Raw genomic sequence first — 16,006 nt, 5'->3', positions numbered from 1 at the left:
CATTCCGAGAGCGTTTGCGACCAAGTTTACAGGTACTCGCCAAACCTTTCAATCACCAGAGTCAACCAAGCACCCCTTTGCTCACTCCAAAGGATCACTTCAACCAGATGGTTTGTCACATCTCATCTGAAGAGTGTTTAACGTTTGTCTCTGGAACAACATTCCCCTTCAAGCATATCAACCATGCTTGGCCCGGAATGATTTATCAAGCCTTACATCAAGGCTTACAACACCCCCTCAAACTGATATTCCTAAGTGCGACAGTCATTGAGTATTTTAATGTGATCACGAGCTCACCACTCTTCCAAGAGTCTACTCATCCAGGAGTTGCGTTGTCACGACCCGAATCCCGGATCCGTGACCGGCAACGTAGGAGCGGTGTCGAAAGGACACCTCACCTACGCTAAGCCTCAGAACGGACATATCAAAAGAACAATTTGTTCAAAAATACGCAGCGGCTCATAATATTCAGAAATATCGTATTATTCAAAACTGATAAAACCGTAAGATAGTTATTAAAACAAAAATAATAATTCATAATACATTTACATTGTCGAAATCCAAACGTAATTAAAACAAGGTAACAGTGGAGCGTCTAAGACATCAAATCAAAACTGAAAGGAAAACCTCGCGGACAAGCAAGGCATACCGACCAGAACTGAAGAAGCGGAAACACTCAACAAAGTCCCAGAAACTAAGAACCTGAAATAATATTAAAAATGAGAGGTGAGTTCAACCAACTCAGTGAGGGAATAACATTTAATATACATTTTAGATATTTCAGATATTAATAAGTTGTAAGATGATTTATCTTAATATACATATACATATACATATACATATACATATACATATACTTACTAAACATATTATCATAACGTAACATATAGTTATCATAACGTAACATATTATTATAACGTAGTGGATTACATGTCAGAGATCAGATGACACCCGAAGGTGACCAGATGACACCCGAAGGTGACCAGATGACACCCGTCGGTGACCAGATGACACCCGTCGGTGACCACTGTGGGATGATCAATCGCCACAGGCTGATGCCTCTCTCACCAGCTAGGTAACAGAATACTATGTGCACACAGGCTAACTATTCTCCGTTAGCATGGAGTACTGACAAGTCCCATATCAAGGCATAACAAATATTCACATAATCATCAAAGAAACGTATATCATATCAAATAGAATTTACTTTAACAGATTGCGAGTGAAAATTCAATAATAAATTAGTACTCGGAAAATAAAGCAACATATATAAATATTCAAGAAATTTACTAGTTGTACTCATTGTATAATCAACATACATATTTATTTATATTATATGCATATTAAAGATTATTCCACTCACCCGGAAAATATAGAACTAAAAGGAATATCGGACGAAAGACCCGAAAATTCGATTAAGGATCGTTAGGAGAACCTACAATAAATATATGAAATATACTCAAAAACAATTCAAACAAAAGATCCCAATGCATAAAATCAAACCGGGCTTAATCTCCCAAGTTTAGGGACTAAAACGACAATTTTCCAAAACAGGGACCAAAACGTAATTTTACCAAGATTTGAGGACCGGGTTGTAAATATATAACCATAATGAAATTTATCCATAATTAATCCTCAATTCTGTCCAGGATATATCATTATGCTCCAAGGACCATTCTGGAACTTTACCAAATTTTTAGGGTCAAATTATACTTTTTGTCAAATTGGAGGACCAAAGTGAAAATATTAATTATACTGGAATTTTGTCCTTAAATCATCCTCAGTTCTGTTCAGAACGTCAATTTATGCCCCAGGGACCAATCTGTAAAATTTCCAAAGTTCGGGGACTAAACTGCAATTTCCATAAATTGAGGGACCAAACTGAATTTTCGTCATCTTCAACCTCAAACCCAGAATTTCAACAGATCACCTACTGTTATCCCCTGATTTCTAACACAATTTCACCATTTAAACAAAATCATAACTCAAAATCATTATCCTTTAATTCAATCTCTCAAAAACAACTAATTAATCAAATACCCACATCAATCAACCCCTTAATTCAAACTAATTCATCAATTAACTCAAAATACAAACTTCAAAACTCTCAAAATTAATCAAAACCGAAATTTAACATATTATACACTTAAAACCATAAATCTTACCTTTTTACTTATTTCCTCTACTTCTTTTCTCCTTTCTTTCCTTCTCTCCTTTCTTTTCTTCTTCTTCCTCTTTTCTTCTCTTCTCCCGTAACTCTCTTTCTCTCAAAATCAGATCATTCTTTTTTTTTTTTTTCTTATATATATTTATCAACTATTGGTCAATTACCACAATACCCTTCAATCATTTATACTTACTCTTTAAGCCACCAAGGGCTTTATTGTATTTTCCAATCTTTTTAACTCAAAATATTACATGCGTCTGCCCTCTGTTCCACCTTAGGAACCACGCCTTACTTCTCCATGAGTCTCTCACTCTTAGTCTCAAGAGTTCGGGTAGCTATCCACCTTTACTTATGGGGGCAGCCCATTACAGGTTGATCCATATCTATCTTCATACTCTGAGTATTACAATGCTTTCACCGAGCTCACCACCTTGACAAGAGTCAACTTTTTCCCGGAACCTGCGCATGCCCTCTGCTCCTTCATAGCAGTCGCGTCTTAATGCTCCACAAGTCATCCACTTATTGTTCAAGGCAAATGTCTTCTAGCTCATTGATCTTTAGCATGGGGGCAATATCCATGAAAGTCAATCCCGCATTTGTCTTCATACTCATCATAGCCACTTCATTGGCTATACACTTGTCCACTCATATCTAGCCATCACATCGGCTCTAGGGACGTTCTGAACTGGGCTCATATCGTGGCCCACACACCTTCTCTTCGGGTGTCTCCGCTCGTCATCATGCGGCGGTCTGAAATGGGCTCATATCATAGCCCTCACACCTTTCATCTGAGGTGTCTCTGCCTGTCGTCATGAGACGACCTGATCTTGGACTCATATCATGGTCCTCACACCTTCTGTCTGAGGTGTCTCCGCCTGTCGTCATGAGACGGTCTGATCTTGGACTCATACCATGGTCCTCACACCTTCTATCTGAGGTGTCTCTGCCTGTCGTCATGGGGCGGTCTGAACCAAGTCTCTAATCTTGGCCCACACACCTTCCAGCTGAGGTGTCTATACTCGTCATTATGAGACGGCCACATCCTCCTTCATAGGGGATGTCTCTAGTGGCTCCAAGATTCTCTACCACCATGTGGACTTGGGAGAGATCACTACCATTGATCACATAGAAAAAGAAAGTTGTGGTGCACTCTTCACAGTTTTCCATCTCATTTTCTATGTTTGGAGCTTCTATCCCTTTCTGCTTGATAGCTCCACCCACACCAACTCTCTTTGGTGTCTTCGCCTTTCATCATAGGCGTTCGCACCCCCTCAATTAGGTGCTTCTGCAACAGCTCATCTTTCCATCCTTGCATGCACTGGAAAGGTCCTCGCTTGTTGCCTTCATCAAGAGCACAAAAGACTTCTTGTTGTACAACTTTTTCGCACAGTCTCTGCTCTGAGCTTCATCTGGGAACTCTTCTTCTCCTTGCACCTATTGTCTCATAACAGTACCTCGTTGGATCCTCCGGGTACTCCTGCACAATCTCCGTGTGCTCTCGTGCAATTCCGGTTCTCCAGATTTTTCCCTATTATTTGCTTTTATGTTTGACAGCAGCTCATCCTGTCACAACATTTATCCAAGTCAAAATAGGGTGTCAATCTTTATCCTTTTGCTGTATTTCTCTTCCATTATCAGGGTCTTCATCAATTCTCCCTTCGAGAAATCACAGTCACCGAATCTAACTTCTTTGGAGAAATCACCACTCCATCAGATCCTTGATCATACGGAACCCAACTGTTTCTTTGTGCCATCATCCTGCTAGTCTTCAACAGTTTCATTACAAACTGTTACATATACAAAAATAGTACTGTGTGGATGATCCTTCAACTAAGCAAGTTCCCAGGAAAGATTTGGAGGGGTCACAACGGTCCCGCTTAAAACCCAATCTCCTAGACAGAACTTCTTAGAACGTATCTATCCACCGTACTGCCTTTTTGTATATACAACCATTTGCTAGCTTTGTTGCGGCTTTCCTTTACAAGTGATCTGGGATATCCTGGTTTTATACCTGATTTCTCAACATCTGGCGAGACTACCAGTGCTTAGATTCGTCAAGATTGGTCTTCATCAGTTTCCACTCTCCACCTCAAATCGTCCACATGATCGGGTGTCTAGAGTGTCCCAATTTTGCCTTCCATCAAGGCAATTAAATTTTCCACTTAAAAGTTCAGCACACATAATTGGGCAAATGTGTGTACCTTCTTCTTCTTCTTCATCTCCATCGACCACCATGATGACCTTCAGATACCTCCTAATCGGGCAATCTCTCTTTAATAATTCACCACCGCCATTTTGGTCTCGAATCTCAACGATCGGACCGTACCATTGCATCCGGAATGATCAAATTAGCTGGAAACATGTCTTGAATCGTCCAAATCGCACATCAGACGGCTACGATTTGATCAAAACAATTCTGGCCTAATTAACGGCTCAGATTCAATCTTAGATCCGGTTGCACGTAGGATCAGCTACATTGGATCCTATCCCTCAGCTCACGGCTCGGCTCGGCTCCAATTCGGCTCGGCTCAACTTGGCTCGGCTCGTGGCTGATGACGTGGCAGGTGGGCCCCTATGCTGACATGTCCGTTGACTAGTCAATGCTTTTGCTGACTGTGTTCGCTGATGTCATCCTTGCATCACGCTGATGTCATCCTTTGCATGGCACGTCACTGTTCATGCCGACTGTTCACATGGGTCGGGCCAACTAGTATTCGGGTCGGGTCAACTCATCCGGGTGAAGAAGATGAGTGGCACGCGTGGGGCGCGTGGGCAGACACCTTGCCGGAGAGTGATGGAGAGTGCGGCCATGTCCGACGTCCGATTTTGACGCGGTTTTCACCAGTGGCTTTGTATCTTCCTCCTCTGCACAGTGGGATGGTCAAAACACCATTTTGACAACTTTCATTTTTGAGCAAAAAATCAAACACCACTTAAACCATATGCTCTGATACCAATTGTAGGGAATTCCGACCGGTGATGTACTGATATTTGCTCTTGGGAGGGCAAGCACACTGACACAATATTTAACGTGGTTCGGCAAACCGCCTACATCCACGGGAGAAGTCATTTGATTATATAGGGAGAGAACAAGATTTACAACAATAGAGGAGGAGGAATCATCTCCTTTTTGGCAACTCTCAACCTCACTCTATTTCTTTCTTCTCAGTGCTGCAATGGCAGCTACTGCTGGCTGCCTTTGCAGCCCACTCTCTCCTACATTTCTCTCATATTTGGCTCTACTTCTTACTCTCACATGGCATCCATCTTCTTTGACATAGGTAGCCACATAATTGGCAATATTCCAACATGTTAGGGTGTCAATGGTAACATGTTTCGTGTGCACACAAATAACCAATCGAATACGTGCTTAATTTCTGAAAAATTCGAGTACTGACGTTTTTGAGATGCGAAGAAAGATGGTGGATGTGATTCTGCTTGTTGAGTGACGTGATCTATAGTAGGTTATACCATTTCTTGACCTTTGACATTTTCTGCTCTTGACTTTGTACCCTTTTAGAGTGCATGAAGCATGATCCTGAAGTGAGCCGTGAGATGGAATAAAGTTCAACAAACATGTTGAAAGATGAACTGAGGTTAGTGAAGAAGAAGCTCAGGAAAAACAGCAGCGTGCAGACTTGGCGCTGTTGGAGGCTAAGAGAATGACATCCCAGTATCAGAAAGAGGCAGAGAAATGCGATTCTGGAATGGATAGCTGTGAGGCGGCAAGGGAAAAGGCTGAAAAAGTAGTGGGAGAACAGAGGAAACATCCGGCAATATGGGAACTTAGGGCTCGCGAGAGAGAATGGAGAGAAGGCATCATTAGGTCTCAGGTTAATCAAAACTTCGAATAGATTAGGTAATTCTGAGGAAATAAAAGATGAGTTTTGATCCTAGTTAAATTTACCCAATAACTATGTCCAATTTTGTTTGCTGCAATTTGTTCTATGGCTCTTCTTGGTGGCGATGTAAGAACTGCCAGCTGCATTATACCATTTCATTTAAATCATTCCAATTCACAGTGCATCAGCTAAAAGTGTCAGATGTGAGAACAACATTCATGGATACAAGGAACCATAATTTGTAGACCTTTCATTAAGAGAGCAGGCAAATAAGCTTTTGATTCGACTGATATGGCTTGGTTCTAGGCCCTGTCCTACGATCCTCCTCCTCTCTTTCTCTCTTTTTTTTCAATTCCACCATTTAAAAAAAAAAAAAAAAAAAAAACTTTAAAAGTGTTGAAGAAATCGCCAGCACACTATCCTACCAATTTAAAAATCGAAGACTTGGTTGTCTTTTCCGCGTAAGAAGTCATCTACGAAAATTATTTTTTATGTTTTTGTTTCTTTTCCCCACTTTGTGCCTTCACCATTAAAACACTTGAAAGTGTTTAAGAAATTAAAGACATTGCGAACAATTTATAAATTAAAGACTTGGGGTTGGTTGTGTTGTCCGCGTAAGAAGTCATCCACGAAAATTATTTTTATGTTTCTGTTTTTCTTTCATTTGCCCTTTGTGCCGGCTTCCTCACGCAGTAGCGTACCATAGACACAGCTTAGAGCAGAATACTGTTGCTTAACTGATACAGAACTGCAGCCATAACTTAGAGAAAAGGGAAAGAGAAACTTTCAGGTACTCTCTCCCACTCTTTCTTATCTCCTGTGTGTTATTTTATGGAATATAACTCTGATGTAAATGATGTTTACTTTAGCTCCAACTCTTGCCCCGTTTTCTTGTGTTGGTTCAGATCTTCGAAGATTTTCTATCTCTGTATTTGGAATGGCTGCTGCGAAATATCAAGCATCCTCATCTTCACGGTTTTCTCATTGTAAATATCAAGTGTTCTTGAGTTTCAGGGGCGAAGACACTCGCAAGAATTTTACTGATCACCTCTACACAGCCCTTGTTCAAGCAGGGATTCACACATTTAGAGATGATGATGAAATTGGCAGAGGAGAGAACATCGAGTCGGAGCTCCAGAAGGCAATACAGCAATCAAAAATTGCGATAATCGTATTCTCCAAAGACTATGCTTCTTCGAGGTGGTGCCTTGATGAACTTGTAATGATCATGGAACGCAGGAGGGCTGCAGACTGCAGAGTTTTGCCGGTATTCTATGATGTGGATCCATCCCAAGTCAGAAAGCAAACAGGGAGCTTCGCCGCAGCATTTGTGGAGCATGAAAAGCGCTTCAAGGAGGAGATGGAGAGGGTGAACGGGTGGAGGATTGCTTTGAAGGAAGTGGCCGATTTAGCTGGAATGGTTTTAGGAGATGGGTAAGTTGTTTCTCTTTATGAAACTACACCTAGCATAAGACTAGAATGTTGATTCTGCACTCGTAATTTGTTTTGTTTTGCAAGTATTTAGAGGATGATTAATAATACTACTCCTAATTTAGAAAAATCATACCACTCCCAACTCAGATAACCTAGAAGGAAAATAAAAATAAACGATACTTTTTCCTTGTCTTCTGTTCTTTTCCTTCTTATCTACTTAAAAAATTAATGATTCTACATTATTAAAATTCTTGAAAAATACTAAGATTTTTTTACTTTCTAGAGAGACTAATAAGTATCATATACTATATTTTTATTTTTGATGTAGATACGAGGCACTGCTTGTCCAATGTATTGTGGAGAAGGTCTCAAAGAACTTGGATCGAAAAATATTTCATGTACCCCTTCATTTCATTGGAAGAGATCCTCTAGTAAATTATATCAACTCATGGTTGCAAGATGAGTCCCATGATGCTGCCACTGCTATGCTCTATGGAATTGGTGGAGTTGGGAAGACAGCTATAGCAAAGAGTGTTTTTAATCAGAACTTTTGTAAATTTGAATGCAGGAGCTATCTATCAAATGTTAGAGAAATCTCAAAAGAATCCAAAGGTGTAGTTTGCCTACAGAGGCAACTTCTTTCTGATATCCTAAACAAGACCGTTGATGAGATACAAGATGTTGATGAAGGAATTTTAAAGATTAAGGATGCCTTGTGTTGCAGAAGAACTCTTATTGTTCTTGATGATGTGGACAATAGGGACCAATTCAATGCAATCATAGGCGTGCAAGAATGGCTTTGTAAAGGATGTAAAATCATTGTAACAACTAGAAATAAGGGTCTAATTGCAGCTAATGATGAGTTTGTCGAGTGCAAAGTTGAACCTCTAGACAACAAAAAATCACTCGAGCTTTTCAGTTGGCATGCCTTTGGACAAGCTTACCCTGTTGAAGGTTTTGTGGAGGACTCTTCGAGAATAGTGCATCATTGTAATGGACTTCCATTAGCTCTTCGTGTTATTGGTTCTTCATTGTCAGGGAAAGGAAGAAAATTATGGGGAAGCGCATTACAGGAATTGGCAGTGATTCCTAATTGTGAAGTTCAAAATGTTCTTGAAATAAGTTACCACTCTCTAGATGATGATTATCAAAAAAGCATATTCCTTGATATTGCTTGTTTCTTCAATGGAATGGATGTGGATTATGCAGTTACGATACTAGATGGGCTCGGTATAGGTGCAAGATTTAGGATTGACAAACTTATTGATAGATGCATTGTGGAAATCAACAATGATAAAAGGTTGTGGATGCATCAACTAGTAAGAGATATGGGAAGGGAAATTGCTCATCAAGAATCACCCAAATATCAAAGAATATGGCGCCCCGAGGACGCTTTTACAGTTTTGAAAGGAACTACTGTAAGTACCTAAACTTTTTTCTGTCTACTTAAATGGTTTGTGGTGCCTTAACATATTCATTCTTTTACTTTCCTTTCTCATGTATTTTTAATATTATTATGCAGGATGCTGAAAAATTGCGTGGCCTTACCATTGATATGCATGCATTAATGGAAGATAATTATGCAGAAGTTGTCTGTACTAATTCAGTGGTTCGCCGCAAGCGTCGCAGGCTTAACTTCTTTCAACAATGGCTTTCTGATTTTTCCGATGGGGGAAAATTACAAACAAGTTTGTTTCCTATCCTCAGCACCGATGCTTTTAGAAAGATGACAGATGTAAAATTTTTCCAACTAAACTACACTAATTTTCATGGAAGTTTTGAGCACTTTCCCAAGAATTTGATATGGTTATGTTGGCATGGATTCTCTTTGAGATCCATACCAAATCACGTATGCTTGGAGAAGCTGGTGGTTCTTGATCTATCCAGAAGCTGTCTAGTTGATGCTTGGAAAGGCAAACCGGTATGTATCGAGTCTTTCTTTATAGCTATCTCTCTCGTTTTCAATTGATAACAACTAAATTCATGTATTTTCGCAGTTTCTTCCAAAATTGAAAATTCTTGATCTCCATCACTCTCATGATCTCATTAGAACCCCAGACTTCTCAGGTCTCCCGGTCCTTGAAAAGCTAATACTTGAAGACCGCATATGTTTAGTTCAAATTCACGAATCTATTGGTGATCTACAAAGACTTTTGATCTTAAATCTAAGAAATTGTACAAGTCTTATGGAGCTTCCAGAAGAAATGTGTAGATTGAATTCACTTCAAGAGCTGGTTTTAGATGGTTGCTCAAATCTTGGCAGTCTGATGAATATGGTGTTAGAGCATCATCAGGGGTGCAACTTACTCCAAAGTGATGGAATTGTTGCAAGTACATTATACATTACATCTCTTCCATTGAAGCTATTCTTTCCCTCTAGGTTTTCAGCGAGGAAAATGTTGAGATATACCTCGTTTTCACTTCCACGCTCCTTGAAGAGACTAGATTTAAGTGGAACAACAATTCGTTCTCTTCCAGAAAGCATCAAGGATCTTGGTCAACTCAAGTACCTACATTTAAGAAATTGCAAAATGCTTCAGGCACTCCCAGAGCTTCCATCCCATTCTATTTCGCTAGATGTGTCCTTTTGCTATTCACTGCAAAGACTTGCAAATCTAAACAAATGTACTAAAGCAGATGGTTGTGATCAATTTGTCGAGTTCAAGGATTGGATAAAGCAAGAATTAATCGAAAAGTTTGACTCACGCATGTTCGGAATAATGGAAACGGTTTGTGCTCGAATACAGCCATCGAGATTTGAGGTCCTCCCTCACCCAATTTATTGTCTTTGAAATCTACATTTGAATATTTTTCTTTTGCTCATTTTATAGACATTGTTTTGGCTGTACAGATAACATTTTTATATGGCATATTCAACGTTGTCGCATATGCATTTGAAGATGAGATGTTAAGGTGGTTTTATGAGGAGGAAGAAGAGGATAAATGGCTAATTCAGAATGAGTTTGTAGATAACTTTTCATTCAAAATATCCTCAGCTGGTACGCGCCGGATCTGTGGCTTTAATCTGTTCACAAGGTTTTGTGTGACGTCAGAATACAGTGGCTCTAGTCATGTTTATCTTGAAATCAAAAACAATACCAGTGGTCGATCCTTGTGTTGTCGAGCCTTCGTCTTCCCTATGATTTACAAGCGTCGTGTTCGTGAATTCCAATCGCTAATGCATAGGAAATTAGGGGTCGGTGATCGTACATTTGATAATGGTGATGACGTGAGTATTTCAGTGCTTCGACATCATCCAGCTTTTCAATTAAGGAGGATTGGTGTACAGTGGTTGTATGAAGAGGAAGGAAATGATGATGATATCCAATCAAAGGATGAAAATGCCCACAACAGTAGCGACGACGACGACGACGATGATGCACACGTAGCCAAAGTAGAAATAGCTTCTCATATTTTTAGAAATTATTATTGTGCTTTCCGTTGTTTTTTATATGATGGCAATTTCACTTGTTGGTATTTTGCAAAGAAAGGTCTGGAAATTCTATTATTTTAGGGTTTTTTTTTTTAGACTAAATGAACAAGTATTGAAGATAGTTTTGTATATTCAGGAATCTTTCTCCTTTATGTGTGTAGGGTGAGACTTTTTATTTTAAAAAGTTTGTAAGGGTTTTTATATTTTTTTTAATGTTATATGATATTATTTTATTATTAATTTTTATTTATAAGATCTTGTATTTTTAAGAAAAATATATTAAATATCCCATCTTACATATCAACCTTTTATTGGTCAACATATATATATAAATATCTATTTATTTTTCATGTTATTTTTAAATTTTATTTCATCTTTTTATGTAAAAATAAAATTAAAATAACACATGGAAAAATTGAATTAGTAAAAAAACATTATTTCTACAAATACCCTTATTGAGATAAGTTTACTTACATTTAAAAATAAATTGGTATGTCTCCAAAATATAATTAAGAGAGTTTTATATTTTGAATATATATATTTTGAATATATACTCATTGCAAAATATATATAAACGATACAGAAGTCATCAATAAGATTGGAAAAAATAAATAAATGTGATTTTAAGTAATTGTTAAATAATCTCTTATAAAGTAGTATGTCAATTATTCAAGTAATGAAACAAAATTCTCTTTCTACAACAGTAGCACTGCGCAGACATGACAAGGATTAGTTTCCCACCTCTGTAAACCATGTAAAGATCAGAATGCTAAGTGACCTTAATGATAGGATCAAACCTTAAAATGTTAACTTCTAACTCATTTCCTTGAAAATTAATCAGCAGCAGCAGATAATATTCTTCTACTATTGTATGGATATCTAATCTATGTATAGAATCATGTGTTTATACGTGGGCGTGCTCTAGCTGCTGCAACTGTATGTGAAGTGGGTAGGTTGAGGGCTAAGATTGCCGAGAGAAATGTCACTGTTCCTAATCAGGGGCGGACCTGGCTAATATGGAAGAGGCATCAAATGGACCGGCAACACCATCACTCAATAGGCGCATGGCAGCTCCTCGTGAGAACTTCCGGGCGAATAGAAAACAAGGAACGAATGTTGAGTTGGTCCGGCACCATTCTGTTCGGTACTCAGTCTCATAGTCTATATGGTTGATGCCCTGTGAAATTGAGCAACACAGATGAACAGAAGAGTTAGTAGAAAGTGAGAAGCACATATGATAACCAAGAAAACCACACCACTTTCTAGAAAACAGAATCAGCGCAAACCATTCCAGTGGCTAAAAAGTGGTACAAAAATAACCAGAGAATGTAGGTGGATTTTTTATTTTTTTTTGCGATAGAAATCAAACACTTCCTCAGAAGTTACAGCACAATTCCAAAACGCATAGATAACATGGTGATGGTACCAGCATTCCCATGCACACAAAATGGGATCCCTCAAGTTCAAGATAAGATAACATAATAGAGATGGAAGAATTCCATATGACCATATTATGCTTCCCATCATTACATAAAACTAAATTAACAAAAGAAATGAAATAATGACCTTTATTTCCTTGATTTTCTGAGGGCTTGCATTTGCATAGGAAAATGTCTTAGGATGCCAGCCTTTGTTTTCCATTTTTGTTGCGGATTGATTCCATACAGTATAGGTCACGGTCCTTCTTTCAAGTTCACCCTCTCGTTCACTCATCTGAGAAGTAGACATAGAAAAGGGGGGGGAAAACACAATTAGGCAGAGATCTGAAGACAAAATGGGTAGAAACAAAACCAAATGCTACTTACCGAAAGCAATGTCTGCACATAGTGTTCATCAGGAATACAGTTGTGCTGCTTCTGAAGTTTCTGCATTGTGATTAGGCCCAGATCAGAATAATGATCAAATCCTTGAAAGAAACTAGAACGAATCACAATATCAGGAATATAAATTATTTCGAAAATCCACCAAATTATTGAAAATCAACAAGCCCCAACTTGAAGTTTTCCATAATATCCAAGCCTTAACTGGAACTCCTCTCTTTGCTATTTTGCAAACGTAAATTGTTGCTTCATTATACTGAAGCAACCAAAGATAATTGAGCAAACAGTAACTAGAAATGACAATAAGCCAACACCCTTAAGGTACAACAAATCTATTACGATCTGCAATTGGCAAAGGCATAGTATATGTGTCGAACACAGCTATGAGACAGAATTCACCATAGAAAGAACATTTCCAATAGCTCCAGAAGCTATAGGCAGGCAAGGGCCAAACATATGAATTAAACTCAACATAAGACAAGAGGATTCAACTATCAGAACATTAAGAAGCATTTTTCCTTAATGTAGAAAATTAGATGTTGAATATAACTTACAATATTCAGCTTTCCCTTACTGGCATCAAGAGGCGGGCGACGCTGCAAAATGTACAGATGTTAAAAGTAAGTATGTTACATGATTAATACAGATTTTAAAAGCTTTTCAACAGTGGTTGCATCTAATTAGAATTGTCTGTAAGGAATTAGAACCAACCAGGAAGAAGAACAATGCTTGCGCAGATATATGGACAAACATCATGCCAGCAAAATTAAAGAGGAGCAAGACATTTAGTAATGGGAAAAAGGTCCAATTACACATGATGAAAAGGTGAGCATCATCAAATAAAGTAGTAAATTCTAAAGGTAATATATTGTCTTGCTCGTCGATTTAAATCATTTTAAGTTTCAAGAAAGCTCCATTCACTACAGCAGCATACATGTTGCTGCCTAGCAAAGTTAGTCAAGTTTCAGAAATAGTCACAACTTGCATAAGCAGCATTAATGGTTTAAATATCTATTATATCTGAAAATGAAGTTGCAGCTACGGACAAAATAACTTGATCAAGTACCTTGCAAAGTTTCTTAAAGACTGGTAAGATAACAACATCATCTACAATCACTTCAGCATGGCTCCGGATTAAAGCTATCCACTGTAATTACAAAATCAAATGTCAAGTTAAAGCATTGTTTATGCATAAAGATCACATAGGAAGATAACCTTGTTTCTTTATGGAACAACCTGGGACCCTTTTCGCCATTTGTCCTTTGGTATAACAGGTGACATCTTAGGGTGGTAGCGGCCTTCCTTCACATCAAGAAAGCTGCAACACAAAGCATATAAATAAATCTTAGCTTTTTTAAGATTCATTCATAAACACTACAAAGAGGTCAAAGGCTGAATGGTAATATAATCAATGCTTGGCACCTCAAGAATGAAAGCCCTTCCGATTACCTGTCCACGAAACTCCTAGGAGAAGCCATCAAATAGCTGTATATATAGCTAAAGTTGTATAAAGGCACACAACTGCAACATACAAATAAAGAACATTGCATGTTTTAGACATGAAACTCACCACATGAATTCAACTCACGTGCCTAATATGGTAATGAAACTATTAAAAAAGGATTATCAATAAATAAGGAAATAAGTTACAAAGGTCTCAACACAAACTTTGTTGAACAAATTCATTGACCAACTCAATACAGGAAATCAACCTGTCAGAGAGAAGAACAAATCTTTGATTTGCTGGATCCTCTAAAGCAGCATCAAGTAGTAACCTTTCTGCTTCTATCATACTTGATTCTCCCCATATTACCTGCAAAAATCCAATTTCAAACATACAATACATCATCCATCATTCCTTTATCGCTTAAAGAAAAAGCTCTAACTTTAACAAAATCAAAGTTAACATTAACACGCTACATTAGTAGAAATTTTCAAAAGACAATAAAGGCGCAATATTTAAACTGTGTTTACCTAATGCTTGCGTAAGCCAATTAAAAAATATATATACATCTATCAATTCCATCTGTCCAACTCCAAAGGACTCATATTTTGACCAAATGAAACATAATAAACCACTTTAGGCACTGACAATGGGGGAAATAAGATAAGAGAGAAATCATGCAATGCAAGTTTGTACTTTCCAGTAGCCATTTCGTGCACAATTTACTAAAATGAAGAAAAGTTGAATCTTTAGAAGCTTTTATTGATAAGTGACCTGAATACTGTTCTTCAATTGTCGACCATAAAAGAAACGTGACCTTGTTGTTGACTCATCAAACTCAAACCCTGGCTCTGAGTGTACATATATCGAAAAATTCCCCGTGTCAGCATTCTGCAAAAACATTAGAACCCAATTTTCCAAATTCCATTAATTTTCCTGAGAAACTGACAGAAGGCTCAAATTGTAATCAACACAAAAATCAAATCCCATTTCCTGAATTCCATTAACTTTCTGAAAGAAGACTGGACTGGGTTTGTGTGTTTGAACTGACTACGACCAAAGTAATACACACATAAACCTAAATTCAATTAATTTTCTCGAGAAAGTGACAGAAAACACAAATTGCATTGTAAAACAAACGCTCTTCCCAAATTCCATTACTTTCCAAAGAAAGTGACAGAAAAATCAAATCACAAACTAAAAATAAAAACCCAATTCCCAAATTCCACCAGCTTTCCCAGGAAAGTGAAAGAAAACTCAAAAAATTCAAATCAAAATTCAAAAAAAGATCAAAAAGTTGCCATTTTTCTTTTTAATTACCTCAAAAAAACTCCCCCAGAGAAAATCAAGAGGCAAGCCCCGTCTAACAAGAAAAAGAAAGGCGATTTTAGGGGGGCCACTGAAGACAACTTCCCGAGAAAAAGATCTTCTACGTGAAAGTAAAGTTTCAGGAGGAGAAGATAAATGAAGTCTAAAAAGAGCAAAAACACAGAGCCCCATGGAGAGGATGATCACTAGCTTCCATCCAGACCAGATGACACGTCTTCTTGACTGTTGAAGAAGAATTGGCAGCAATGATGATTTCTTTGTCATCCTTCTCCTCCTTCCTATCAAAAACAAGAAAAAGAACGAAAATAATTACATAAGAAAATGAAATGAAAAGGGAAATTAATTATTATTATTAATATAATTATTAAAATTGTTATTACATTGATTTTGAGAGAGGGACATGGGGTTTGCTTCTTTGAAGTTTTTAATGTTTGCTTGATCTGTAAGAGCTTTCGTTTGTGTCAGTGTAAGAAAATACGAAATGAGAACGAGAACGGGAAGGGGAAGCTGTCTATCAGTTTTATGTGGCCGTAATGG

At 37.9% G+C, this 16,006-nt stretch overlaps 3 protein-coding genes and 1 long non-coding RNA gene across 6 annotated transcripts; 2 read left to right on the top strand and 2 right to left on the bottom strand.

Annotated features, from left to right (window-relative positions):
* Positions 1–327: 327 nt before the first annotated feature.
* On the bottom strand, positions 328–2,413 carry LOC140956119 (uncharacterized). The gene is made up of 3 exons (XR_012171173.1): positions 2,166–2,413; positions 1,364–1,435; positions 328–702 (listed from the first exon to the last, which is right to left on the bottom strand). It is a non-coding gene; the product is annotated as an uncharacterized lncRNA (long non-coding RNA).
* Positions 2,414–6,643: 4,230 nt separating this feature from the next.
* LOC118061357 (disease resistance protein RPV1-like) lies at positions 6,644–11,005 on the top strand. The gene is made up of 4 exons (XM_035074786.2): positions 6,644–6,799; positions 6,915–7,443; positions 7,772–8,861; positions 8,966–11,005. The coding sequence occupies exons 2-4, from the start codon at positions 6,947–6,949 to the stop codon at positions 9,410–9,412; spliced, it is 2,034 nt and encodes a 677-aa protein (XP_034930677.1). The 5' UTR covers positions 6,644–6,799; positions 6,915–6,946; the 3' UTR covers positions 9,413–11,005.
* On the top strand, positions 9,630–11,129 carry LOC140956134 (uncharacterized). The gene is made up of 2 exons (XM_073412550.1): positions 9,630–10,205; positions 10,295–11,129. Exons 1-2 carry the CDS (start codon positions 9,630–9,632, stop codon positions 10,955–10,957), a joined length of 1,239 nt encoding a protein of 412 aa, XP_073268651.1. The 3' UTR covers positions 10,958–11,129.
* A 355-nt stretch (positions 11,130–11,484) lies between these two features.
* Positions 11,485–16,006, bottom strand: LOC118061362 (glycosyltransferase BC10). Of its 3 annotated transcripts, none has more exons than XM_035074791.2 (11): positions 15,850–16,006; positions 15,461–15,747; positions 14,915–15,031; positions 14,409–14,509; positions 14,146–14,217; positions 13,933–14,014; positions 13,763–13,843; positions 13,251–13,292; positions 12,682–12,741; positions 12,443–12,589; positions 11,485–12,053 (listed from the first exon to the last, which is right to left on the bottom strand). In XM_035074791.2, the coding sequence occupies exons 2-11, from the start codon at positions 15,731–15,733 to the stop codon at positions 11,868–11,870; spliced, it is 1,161 nt and encodes a 386-aa protein (XP_034930682.1). In that variant the 5' UTR covers positions 15,734–15,747; positions 15,850–16,006; the 3' UTR covers positions 11,485–11,867. The 3 variants fall into 3 exon arrangements, with proteins under 3 accessions (XP_034930682.1, XP_034930685.1, XP_034930684.1); XM_035074794.2 differs by having other exon boundaries at positions 15,672–15,747; XM_035074793.2 differs by lacking the exon at positions 14,146–14,217.

The sequence above is a fragment of the Populus alba genome, chromosome 11 (assembly GCF_005239225.2).
Source record: "Populus alba chromosome 11, ASM523922v2, whole genome shotgun sequence".
NCBI lineage: Eukaryota > Viridiplantae > Streptophyta > Magnoliopsida > Malpighiales > Salicaceae > Populus > Populus alba.
This window is presented reverse-complemented; position numbering and strand designations above follow the sequence as displayed.

Excerpts from the sequence above, each read along its gene's own strand:
- LOC140956134 (XM_073412550.1), top strand. The coding sequence starts at position 9,630 with ATGGAGCTTCCAGAAGAAATGTGTAGATTGAATTCACTTCAAGAGCTG. Across the intron at positions 10,206-10,294 it reads TACAGCCATCGAGATTTGAG|ATAACATTTTTATATGGCAT; the intron begins GTCCTCCCTCAC and ends TTGGCTGTACAG.
- LOC118061357 (XM_035074786.2), top strand. The coding sequence starts at position 6,947 with ATGGCTGCTGCGAAATATCAAGCATCCTCATCTTCACGGTTTTCTCAT. Across the intron at positions 7,444-7,771 it reads GGAATGGTTTTAGGAGATGG|ATACGAGGCACTGCTTGTCC; the intron begins GTAAGTTGTTTC and ends TTTTTGATGTAG. Across the intron at positions 8,862-8,965 it reads CAGTTTTGAAAGGAACTACT|GATGCTGAAAAATTGCGTGG; the intron begins GTAAGTACCTAA and ends ATTATTATGCAG.
- LOC118061362 (XM_035074791.2), bottom strand. The coding sequence starts at position 15,733 with ATGACAAAGAAATCATCATTGCTGCCAATTCTTCTTCAACAGTCAAGA. Across the intron at positions 13,293-13,762 it reads TCTTTAAGAAACTTTGCAAG|CGTCGCCCGCCTCTTGATGC; the intron begins GTACTTGATCAA and ends TACATTTTGCAG. Across the intron at positions 12,054-12,442 it reads AGAAAATCAAGGAAATAAAG|GGCATCAACCATATAGACTA; the intron begins GTCATTATTTCA and ends TCAATTTCACAG.